The sequence below is a fragment of the Gymnogyps californianus genome, chromosome 1, assembly GCF_018139145.2.
Source record: "Gymnogyps californianus isolate 813 chromosome 1, ASM1813914v2, whole genome shotgun sequence".
In the NCBI taxonomy this organism is placed as follows: domain Eukaryota; kingdom Metazoa; phylum Chordata; class Aves; order Accipitriformes; family Cathartidae; genus Gymnogyps; species Gymnogyps californianus.
In genome coordinates this window covers 168279376-168291642 of record NC_059471.1, presented here as the reverse complement: position 1 = coordinate 168291642, position 12267 = coordinate 168279376, and the positions used below count along the sequence as shown (strand labels likewise).

At 48.1% G+C, this 12267-nt stretch overlaps 1 protein-coding gene across 1 annotated transcript in view; it reads left to right on the top strand.

Moving 5' to 3' along the window:
* The first annotated feature begins 1454 nt into the window (after nt 1–1454).
* PLXNC1 (plexin C1) overlaps nt 1455–12267 on the top strand; it is a 72162-nt gene continuing 61349 nt past the window's right edge. The window contains exon 1 of the mRNA XM_050898776.1: nt 1455–2399. Within this exon, the coding sequence (XP_050754733.1) occupies nt 1455–2399 (945 nt within the window). The remainder of the gene's footprint in view (nt 2400–12267) is intronic.

The following is a 12267-nucleotide window of genomic DNA, read 5'->3' as shown; positions in this document are numbered from 1 at the left end:
GCTAACTAACTACATTGCACTTCCTACTTGAAAATGTTGTGCTTGACTCATTTATACAGAAGTTCCTTTTGTTCTAGTTGTTACAGTTCCACTTATTCCCACTGTGAAGCTACTTTAAGATAAAAGCAGTGTAAATGGAGGGTCAGACGGCCTCTCGGTTTTGAACATTACATCCTCTTCTCAGTAAGAGTGGCAATGGGCTCTATGCCCATCCTCACCCAGAGTTTCCAGAGACACCCAAGAGAGAACACTAAAATGCATGTTTGCTACCTTTCATAAACCCATTTTTCATTTAAAATCCAGCAAAACACTAATTTATCGTTAGTTGAGCAAGCAGCCTATACTTCTCATTTTGTTGAGCCTGTACCAGCAACGACCCAGTGTGAAACTCAGTAGATCAGTTGCGCCATTCAACATGGCCTGTCCTGTCCCCGAGCGCGCGCTGGCTGGGCGTCCATCTCGCAGCAGCACAGCTGGAGAGGGCAGGGCTTTTTGTCTACCCTGCTGAACTCGGGAGAAAGCCTAGAGCCTTTGTTCTACCTCAGGCAGGACCATGAGATTTCTAAGTAGAGGTCTGACACCTCAATCTTCCGGCTCACGGTGGCAGCGACCGACTGGGCTACGGGGCTGCTGTTTAGCAGGGCGGTTATGCAGAGTATTTTAACGGCTATAAGCCGGGTTTCCAAGCTTGCAGCGTGCAGAGACGGGCGCTGCCGGTGCCCAGCAGAGCCTGACCCCGCGCCCACGCCCTGCACCCAGCAGCGGACCGGTCCACAGGCCTGACCCCGCTTAGCACCTTCACCCCCGGCCGCGCTGCCTCCCTCCTCCGCCCGCTGCCCGCACGGTGGCCGCAGGGAGGCTTCAGCCGGGCAGGGAGCGAAGCAAAGCGGGGTGCGCGGGGGCCGCCCTGCCCCGGGGGGATCCCCATGAGGGACCGGGTGCTGGGCGCCGCCGGGGGAGGCGCGGAGGGGGCCGGTGCTCCGGATGGCAGCCAGGCGGAGGTGGCCCGCCTGAGGCGAGGCGGGTCTCGCCCCCCTCCGCGTCCCGCCACGCCGCGCCGAAGGGGCCGCCCCCAGCCCCAGCCCCGGCCCCCCACAGCCCGGCGGCCGAGGTGGGCTCACGCGGCGCCGCCGCCTCCCGTCCGCGGCGAGGCGGGCCGGCGGGGCCGAGGGGGGGCGGAGGGGGAGCGGCGGCGCACGGCGGCGAGGTGGCTCGGCAGCCCTCCCGGAGGAGCCCGGCCCACCTCTCCCGTACAGGCACCCCCCCCCTCCCCGCCCCGAAAGAGGAACTCCCCGCCCGCGCGCAGCCCGGCCGCGGCGGAGGGAGAAGCGGCGGCGGCAGCGGCAGCGGCGGCGGCAGCAGCGCGCCCGGCCCCTCCGCGCAGCATGGCGCAGCAGCGCCCGCCGCCCGCCGCCGCCTGAGGCGCCCCGCGGCGCCGAGCCGAGCCCGCGCCCATGGCGGCGCCGCCGTCCGCCCTCAGCTGGGCGCTGTCCCTGCTGGCGGCGCTGGCGGGCGCCGGCGGCCCCCAGAGCTTCGAGCTGCCGGGGGCCCCCATCGACAACATCGAGGTGAGCGGCGGCGGCGTGCTGGTGGCGGGCGGCAGCTGCCTCTACGAGCTGCGGCCCGAGCTGCGGCCCCGCCGCCGCGTGGTGCCGGCGGCGGCGGGACAGGGCTGCGGGGAGCCCCCCGGCATGCGTAGCAACTTGCTGCTGGCCTACGAGGAGGCCGGCGGGGAGGGCGTCCTGCTGGCTGGCTGGACCCAGAAGGACGGCACCTGCGAGGTGTGGGAGCAGCCGGCCTACCGGCAGCGCTTGAACCGCAGCGAGGTGGTCAGCTGCCTGCCCGACGGCTCCACCGCCGGCGTCGTCTTCCAGCTGGCCGGCGCCTGGTACCTGGCCGTGGCGGCCACCTACTCGGCCGGCCGCCACAGGAGCCGTCTGGGCTGCGAGCCCTCCCAGTCGGACGAGGCGACCGTCATCACGGTGCGCAGCATGGACAACCTGGAGTCCAAGGAGGAGCTGGGCATCATCAAGCGCAAGGAGGAGCCTTTGCACTTTGTCGATGCGCTCCAGTGGGGGGATCACCTCTTCTTTCCCTACTACAGGTTGAAGGTCAGGTGGGACAAGGACATGGAGCCACCGAGCATGGCTGTCCTGCACCAGCTGCGCCCCTCAGAGCGTGGCCTTAGTTTGCGAGGGCACGTGTATTTGGACTGTGGGTGCAGGAGCCTCATCGTTTCCTCGAGCCTTGTCCGCCAGGGCGAGCGGGGCTGGTGGGTGGGTGTTTTCCGCCACAGCACCAAGGCCTGGAACACCACCGCTGTCTGCATCTTCGGGATGGAGGAGATAAAGGAGCAAGCCTGTGCATCCACGCACTTCATCATGAACGGGGAGACCTGTGTAAGTCTGGGCATCATTTTGCTAAGCTTTCATCCTGCACGCCGTTGTTGACACTGTTGTTGTTGTGGCTGGTGTTGCTGTGCATGACTCGTGGGGTGTCCCTGACCTGAAGGCACGTGAAGTTCGTGGGGAACTTCAGAGCTGTGCCAGGCTTTGCGCATCAGCCCTGGCTCCGTCAGCCCTAATGATTTCTCCAGCACTTTCTGCTTCTAAAAAGCTGATCCCTTACCAGATCCTGGAGTGTCCTTCCCACCTACGTTTCAGGAAAGACATGTCTGAGGGAATACCTGAGGGCATCCTGGGTCAGGCCTGAGTCTCAGACTCCTCACTCAATGCGCCCTTTTCTGCCAAGGATTAGTCGTGCTTCATTGTATTTTCCATACAGCCTTGATAAAGCATCTCCTACCTTATTCTGTGCATTCACATCTCATGTCATTGCAGCTACATCAGAAATGAAAAAAAGCCCATCAAATTGGCTCCTGTGCACTAGGCTGTGTGCATTGTTATTGCCATTGCTCACTAGTTATTTATGGTTGCTTGTTCGGTGGTAGGTGTTTCCCAAACCTCCCAGGATTGGCCTTGCTCGAGAAGGCTCACAGCCACCCCCCCAAACCCGTATGCACAGCAGACAGCAATAGGCAATACGTCTTTGTTGTTGCAGTGGTTACATTTTCACAGACAGTGGTATCCCATGGAGATCCCCTCGTCACCTACTTCTGTAACACTCTCTCTTCAGCTCCTTCCTCCTTTTGAGGGTGAGCTGGGCACATGGAGGGCAGGATGGGCAAGGCTACTGGCTTTGCTGTGGCCTCGGTAGCTAGTAAAGAAATGAACTAAAAATTAAATTCAAGAAGCTAAAAATGTAATTCAGACAAAGAAGGTGCTTTTGCAAGGCCCGTCCATGCTTTTAAGTCACACTCAGAAGTCTCTTCAGAGCTGTGGCAAAAGGAACAACACTGAAAAGTATCAGAGAGAACCATAGGGAATCAAGCAAGCCATCATAAAGCAAGCCCTGGCCTTTTGCAGTTCCCCCACCATCCAGAGACTTTGCAGCTTAACCCCTGAATCCTTGCTGTGTTACAATGGGAGTTTGTTGGAAACTCCTTGAAAGAAGCGCAGTAGATTTACTGTCGTTCTTTGGCTTCCCAAATCTAGCCCATAGCAGAACGCGGTGCCGAGATTCTTCCAAATACAAACTACTGGAGGGCACGTGTGATTCAGTCTGCTCATCTCCCTACTGAGTTGCAAGACTATTGCCAGTGTTAGAGGACGTAGTTATGGATGAGAACCCCATATGTGGGTGAAACAGCTGTGCTGAAGTAAATAGTGAAACTCTTGCAGCAGAGCTGGAGCCAATCCTTTGATTTCCAGTGCCAGTTGATAGCTTACTGCATGATTTCTGTGCTCTCACAAGGCAAACTTGCTGAAAGAATTTGAAGTCTCATCCTCATCCCAAAATACCTATTTGCTAGTTGGATTTTTAATTTGTATTCTTTGTTCCTAATTACTTGTGGAGTTTCTTCGCAAGGTGCTTTCTGAGCCTGCAAAACAAAAAAAAAGAAACCTTCCTGGGCAGCAGATCCTTTATAAACACTTTCCAAAGCCCCATGCTAGAAATTCCAGAAGAGTCTCATGGATTTCATAGAGTGACATAATGCAGGTAAGGTGAGGCGGGTATTTCTGTCTGACCGGTGTTCCTCTCAATCCCCCGTCCCCATTGCCTCCCAGGGCCTGAATATGACAAATCAATGATCCACTTGTTTAAGGATTGGTCTGATTCAGATCAGACTCCTGTGACTCCAAAGTTACTTTCATGTCCCAAAAGGCTCATCTCTCCTGGAAATGTAGATTATATTTGGGTACAATGCTGAAGAATCCCAACTTTAAAAATGATTAAAAGGATTGTTTGCTTAGCATTATGTCCCTAACTATGGTGATATTATTAATCGCGATATTTTGGCACAATAAATACAGTTTACCACTGACAGGAAAGTGGTATTTTAGTATTTTGTGAGAGAGCAGGACATCTGGGTGTCATGTAGTAATATGACCTATAACATTACATGGCTAATTAGGCTTCCTTTTTAAGCTAATTATATGTGCTTATGGTGTATAAACATAGAAATAAATGCATGTAGTTCAGCTTTAATATGTTTTTTATACCACAGAAGGTTAGGCTACGCTATTGCAGAGTAAGTCTGGAGATGACAGGCCCATATGCTGCTGCTTCTGGGTTGTTTTAGACCAGATCCTTTTACTGTCTCTCACCAAATCATGGGAGTCCCTGCAAACGTGGAACATGCTCTTCTTGGACTCAGAAGCGTGCGGGCTTCTGAACTGGCAGGACGATGGTGCGCAGCGCGTCCGTCAGTGCACAGCTTGTAGAAGTGTGTGCAATAGCTAGCAGTGGCTGTGGCCAGGAAGGAGTGCCTCGCAGCACAGAGCTGTCACAAGTACATTGTAGTACGATGTGTAGGAATGGCAGCAAGCAACAGTACTTAACGTGTGCTTTAAAGTCCAATGTTTTAAAGACAGTGTTGGTACTGAGCAAATGAATGTGTTGCAGCATTATGATTGCCTGGAGTGCCAGACCTGTACGGTGTTTGTGGTGGGTGGACCATGCTGAATGTCAGCCTGACTTTTGCATTGCAGATGCCATGTGTTGTAGGGTGCTGCGGGTCTTAGTCTTCTTTGCTGGGTACGCTTGAATTCTGGAGCTCAGGCGTGATGCAATGAGGTACACGGATCATGGACATGGACTGTCAGTTTATGTAGGAATTGAAAATACAATTTTTTTTCACTGCAGGAATACAATTTAGAGTATACGTTAGGGAGTAGTGGCAGTTTGTTTTCCTTCTGATCTTGTCGTTCTTCAGATTTCTGTAATTATTCTGATTACCTTTAGGCAAGACATCCTCTTACCTGTCTGCACTTACACAGCTGCTTGTATTTGCACTGTGTTGGCACTGTGCTTCTCAATAGTACACTGCAAGAGGGACTTAGCCCGAGGTATTTGTGGTCCTGAATTCCCTACTATGCTACTGCTGCATGTTCTACTCTAAGCTCATTCCTGTAAGGTACTGAGCTTTCTGGCCCTAACCCAGTAAAGCACTTAAGGGTATATTTAACATTAGGCATATAAGTAGTTCCATCATCTTCATGCCCATGCATTTAAAGTTAAGCATGAACTTGAGTACTTCACTGGACTGGAACCAAATTGCTCCGCATCCTGTAGGAACTCATTGTAGGTGTGTAATCTCTTTAGCCTCGCATTGCTACTTAGGCCAAAGTTGACATTTGCATTAAGTTTTAATGCTGGCTTTGAGTCTGTCATTGAAAATCAGTAATTTTTAAGATCCTTGCTTACCAAGTTTATCGAAAAGTATGTGACTGCTACAAATTCTGTGGAATTGCTGGTCATGAGAACTAGCTAATTCTGTTTTCGTTTTGTGCAGTAGTGTGCACAAAGTGTTTTGTCCTAGTTGGATTTGTTTATTCTGGACATATATAATATTGGATTCCCAGAGACATGTTCCCTAACTAGCAAGAGGCAAGTGGTGTCTTAGATGAAACTACTCTGAAAACATTTTGCAGTTTTCTATTCAGCTTGTTTTCCTCTGATCCACACGTCTCTTAGTTTTGATTATATCTACTTATATGCACTGTCAAGGTGTATGCTTTAGTGGACTCGCTAGCATAACCTGCATGTACGTAAGCGCATCTTCTTCACAATTTCCTTAGTTAATAACTGTGAATTTGCCAAATCTCATTCTCCTTTTCTTTTCAGAAACCTGACTGAGCACTAACAAACATTTTTGGTGGATCACAATTATGAAGTCGAAGCTCCTTAGCCAGTACATAGGAGGAATGCTGGAATTTGTCACAAACTTGCTCCAGTAGCTAGTGAGCTTTAAGAAGGCCTTTCCTTCTGTTGTTCCGTGGCTGAACCGGAGCTACTAGAATCTCAGAGCTCTCCCAGAGATCCCAGGATCTTGTGGATCACAGCCAAGCAGATGAGTTGGAGAAGTGCTCAAATTAGAGAACATCAACAGGAGAGAGTTATAGGATGTTACCTAAGCACAATAACAAATCTGGAAATTAGGTTTGCCATTAAAAAAGGTTGCATAGGAAGAAAAGGATTCTACAAAAGTTGCTGTAGTTTATATTAAGGTGTTTATTTTATGACGTGTAAAGGCTAAGTAGGTGTGATAGCTACTGAATGCTAAGCTATCTTGGTTGGATTTCCATCTGCTATTTAATGCAAGTAAAGATATATAACAGTCTGTTCTTTGAATTTTTGCATTTTTCAGTGGGTAATAAATATGTGGGTTGGTGTATGCCCCTTAACTTATCGAGTATAGTTTGGAATCCTAGGACAAATCTTGGCTGGTATAAGCTCTACTGAAATGAGATTTTGAAGTCAACAGAGTCACATCAGTTTAATCATGGCCATTAATTTGCAGGAATGACATTTGAATTTGTGTGGTAACTAATTCCAAAATGATTCATGGTCTTTTATTTAAGGAGAGAATTACAGACTTCTAAATATCATTTGGTATCAAAATTAATCCTGTAATTAATTTTCTAGTAGTAAAGTCATCTCCTGTGTATTACCAGACTGCTAGTATTTCATTTGATGTTTGACAGATTTCTAGAGTTAACGTTTCTAGAGCGAATATTTCTGTCCGGTTACAATGAATTTTCAGATCATCCCTGTTTGGTGTGGGAAGTAAGCCATAGGAGACTCGTAAACTCTCACATTGTCATTAAGAAGAAGAGTTGCTTTTAGTCATCTGGGTTCACCAGGTGTTCTTAGCGGCAACTTTTGAGAGCCTGGGGGCTCTTGAACAGAGGATTCACTTCCTTGGGATCACAGAATCGTTCAGGTTGGAAGGAACCTCAGAGGTGGTCTCCAGTCCAGCCCCCAGCTCACAGCAGGGTCAGCTCTGAGATCAGACAAGGTTGCTCTGGTGTTTGTCCTGTCAGATCTTGAAACCTCCAGGGACGGAGACTGCACAACTTCTCTGGACAACCTGTTCTGCTTAATTGTCCTCATAGTGATGTTTTTTTAATCTCCTGTCTGCTAGAAACCTCCCCTGTTTCAGTTGTGTCATTATCTCTTGTTGTCCTGCATACACCACAGCCAAGAGCCTGACGCTGTTTCTCTGGTCCCTCTGAAATTGTCTCTTCTATAGGCTGAACCAGCCCAGTTCCCTCAGCCTTTCCTCATAGGGCAGGTGCTCCAGGCTGTGGCCATCACAGTGGCTCACCGCTGAACTCACTCTGATTGATCAAGATCAGTGCTGTACTGAGCATCCTAGAACTGAGCGCAGTATCCTAGGCACAACTGAACAGGTGCCAGGTAAAGGAGAATAATCACTTTCCTCACTCGATCTGGCTATGCTCCTGTTGATACAGCCCAGGATGCTGTTAACCTTCCCTGCTGCCTGGATACACCGTTTAGCCTACTGCCCTCCAGGACCCTTGTGTCCTTTTCAGCAGAGCTGCTCTCCAGTCTATACGATCACAGGGGGTTAGTCCATCCCAGGTGCAGGACTTTGCATTTGTCCTTGCTGAATTTCTTGGGGTTCCTATTGACCCATTCCTACAGCCTATCTAGGTCCCTTTGAATGGCAGCCCTGCACACAAGCATGACAACTCATTTTGATGTCATCCGAAAGCTTTCAGTGTCTTCCTCCAGGTCATTGATAAGGATATTGAGCAGGACATGTCCCAGAATAGGGTCCCTGAGGAACTCTGCCTGTAACCGCTGTCTAGGTAGAGTAAAAACCATTAACCAATACCTTTTGAGCCTGATGATCCATCCAGTTTTTCCACCCATCCAGTAGTCCCCCTATCTAAATTGTAACATCTCAACTTGGATACAAGGATGCTGTGGGAAATGGTGTCAAGAGCCTTGCTAAAGTCAAAGTAAATGACATCCACTGTTCTCCCCTCCTCCACAAATTGAGTCATTTCGTCACAGAAGGCAATCAGCTTGGTCAGGCATGGTTCATCCTTGGTGAATCCATGCTGGCTTTTCGCAGTCACTTTCTTCTTATTATTCTGCCTAGAAATCCAAGAGGATTTGCTCCATGATTTTCCCAGGGAAAAAGTGAGACTGACCAATGTGTAGTTCCCCAGGTCATCCTTCTTGTCCTTTTTTGAAGATGGGTGCAGTGTTTGCCTTTATTCAGTTGTTGGAGACTTCCCCTATCTCCACAACTTTTGAAATATGAGAGAACAGCCTCGCAGTATCATCAGACAGTCTCTCAGCATCTTCCTACAGATCCCATCTGGTTCCCCTGCGACTTCTATAAGCTGAGATTTCTTAAGAGATCCCTGGCTTAATCCTCTTCCAGTACTGGTAGTTTCTATCCTCCTTGAACTCTGTAGGTACAAAGGACCACAAGACCTTGCCGGTGAAGTCAGAGCCTTATCTGTATCCACTGTCAGTAAATCACCTGACGTATTCAGCAGCTGGCGCACATTTTTGTTGTTTATTCTTTTATTGCTCATGTGGTGGTAGAAGCTCTTCTTGTTGCCCATAACATCCCTTGCCAGTTTCAACACCAGTTGAGCTTGGACCTTCCTAACACCATCCCTACATGTCCAGGCAGTTCCTCCTTAGTTGCTTGTTCCTGCTTCCACCTCCTCTATACTGTTTTTCTGCATTGGCGTTCAATCATGACTTCCCTGCTTAGCTAGGGGCCATCTCCTGATATGTATGCCTGTTTTCCTGAGTTTTGTGCTTGGAGGAGGTTGTCCTGAAAGACCTACTAGCTTTCCTGAGCTCCATTTCCCTTCAAAGCTGCCTCTCAGGGGATCCCACTAACCAGTTCCCTGAACAAGCTGAAGCCTGGTCTCCAGCACTGTACTCTGCTGTTCTTTCCTCACCACCCTCAGGATCCTGAACTCAGTTATTTCGTAGTAACTACAGTGAAGGCTGCCATTGATTATCACATCTCCAGTCAGTTCTTCCTTGTTTGTGAGTAGCAAATCGAGAAGAGCATCACGCTTCACTGACCCCATAGGGTTAACAAAGCCTGGGGTCCTATCTCCTTCACTTTGCCCCTAGAGCTCTGTAGTCCTGATCTGCACTAGGCAACATCTTTGGTGTCCACGTGGATGTGCAACAATGGGTAGTAGTCCAAAGAATGGAAAATCATTGGCAATCTCTCTGCAATGTAATGGATCGAGGTCCCTAAAAAAAAAGAAACGTGTTGTAATAGCATGATGGTTTAGCAGTTGTGTGCCTTCATCCTTCACAGGAGTGAACCTGTGCTTCAAGAGTGAAGGAGTGAACCACCTCTTGCTTTCTGCTAATACTCTGTTCAAACTCAATTGGTTTCAAAGCCTTCCTTAATGGAGCTTGTTCTCCCTCATTGGTTATTAGGACACTTTATCAATTCTGTAACTCAGATCTGAGGGCAGAGAAGGAGTGTTTCTGCTGCTGCAAGAAGTCACAAATTTCTAGCCTCCCCCGTCTCAGGAGTCTCCATCAACCTCTTGCTCAAGCATAGCTTCTGACTGTCCCTCCTGCCTTGCATCACAAGGCTCAGGATCTTGCCTCTGCAAGGTCTCTGTGAGGACCCTCTCATTTCCTGGTCATCCTCCCTGATTTGTTGCAGTCTGCTCGCCTGGGATGGTTTGTCCACCTAGCATTGCTATGCAGTGCACAAATGAAAAAACCTCATGGAAATAAAATTTTGTAAGAGTTCATCTCCTCATTCCTTAGTCCTAATAAAGGCTCGCTGCATGCACCAATATTTAAGTTTGTTACCCTCTGATATAACAAAAATTGATGCAGGAGGTTGAAGGGTGATGAAGTTAAGAAAGAAGAATGAGGTTCCAGAAGTTTTTTCCCTCTGGGAAAAACATATATGTATTGTTCCAGTGTTGACTATTGCTATACGCTGCTCACAAGTCTTGTGTCCTTTTGTGTCGCTGCATCTGTTCATTCACTCTGATGCTCAAACCCTTTATTTTTGGCCAGCTGCAATGTGTTGAGTGCTGCATGAGCTAAAAATGCTGCCCTTCCCTCTGAGACACGCAATGTACATTAATCAGCAGGAAATCAAGACAGAAAGTAGCAATGTGCATATGGTTGCTGCAGCTGGAGTCATACGGAGATAAATCTGAAAATGAGATGCAAAATAGAAAATGAGTATAAATACCTTTCATGCCAATAACCAAACAGCATAAGGGGGTGAACTTAAAAACAAAATGTAAGTTAATTCAGGAGATCTTTAGGCTTACCTGTGCACGTGAAGATTTTGGGGGACTATAGAATAGAACAGAAGGTGGAACTGAAGAAAAAAAGAAAGGTCTTCTAGAGCATTATTGTATTTTCTTTTGCTTTTCTTGTTTTTGTATGAGCCTGAAAATGTTATAGGATAGACAGATAGATGATCGTGGAGGTGAGTGGCTCTTCAAGTATAAAGAAAGTTTAGACTGTAAATGCATTTTAAGGATGGATTTAGCTGTGAAAGAAGAATTTTGGGAAGGCCCTACAGTGCTGTAACCCCATTAGTCACAGTGAAAGAGGTAAAAGGGCTTGTTAAAAAAATAAATGCACATGGAAAAGGGGTGACAGAACGGTGAAAGCAGCAGCTGTACCTTGGAGTGAACAGGCAAGCTGGAGAAATAGGTTACAAAAGAGAGAAGGCAATTTTTGGTGTGACTGTCCACTGTCTAAATTCCCCCTCTTATCTGTATTAGCTCAATGTTGCAGTGACCCTCCCTCTAGCAAGCAGAGTGAGGGGAGGAGGCTTCCACACTTGTCAGTATTGGTTCTTCAGTCAGATGAGGAGGATGCACTGATATGACACTATTTATTTTACTAGTATGTGGGTCAAAATAAAATCTGGCAGCAAAGCTTTTCAGAGACTGGGTGAACCCTCCCCTCCTCTGTGATCTTATCGTACAGAGTCTGCGAGGTGGTTTGTTTTCCTTACACTACTATATGATGCTCTGCAGAAAAAAAAAAAAATCCTAATTCTGGTGGAAATCAAAGCCTGGAAGCTTCACCTCCTCACTCCTTAGCCTGAGTGAAGGCTCATTGTGTGCACCAGTGCTGGAGTTTTGTTACCCTCTGGTCTAATAAAAAAGTGAGTTAACATTTCCGCCTTAAAATGCTTGCAATCACTTTTCCCCCCCATATCTAAAACAGACCTCCATGGTACTGGAATCTCATGCCTAAGTGGGTTTTACTGAAGTTCTGTGCCAGTACATGACAGTTCCTGTGACTTCCTCCTGCTGCATGAAAAAAAATAGTGTCTTTAAATATGAAAGTTAATCAAGTCTTCTTTTACTCCAAGTGGCTGTTCTTGCAAGCTAATTAAAATAATTCAGATGACTGAAAACGATTTTAATTGACTTAAGATTGCAGTTCAGAAAAAAATTATTTCTATGTGGAAAGACTTTTTGGGGTTAAGCCAGCATCCTAGCATGCAGAGTTGAATTCAGCTGTTCCTGTGTTAAGGATTCGCTTCTTAACTTTGAGAAATGCCTTCACCTTTCTGCAAAATGTCAGTTTTAATGGTCCATTCTCACACTTTGACTTGTGCATTAAAGCGAAATAGGTTCTTGCACTCAGAGGGTTCTTGCAGGTTTAGGAATCCGTCCTTGAGGCTGAGATGCTGGGCTTTGTAAGCTGACCTGCGGGGCTTGTTCCCAAGGACATGGTCCTACCTGAGCTCTTCCCCCGCCTCCCCATGCCTTCTACTCCTTTGTGCCAGCACTGGCGTCCATGCAGCCACATGTTCATGTGATGAGGAGAATGACTCAAATGAAAATTTAGGTAGGTAGGTAGGTAGATGGATTTACAGACCATTTTCTAGGCTCATCATTTCCTTAACCAAGCTCA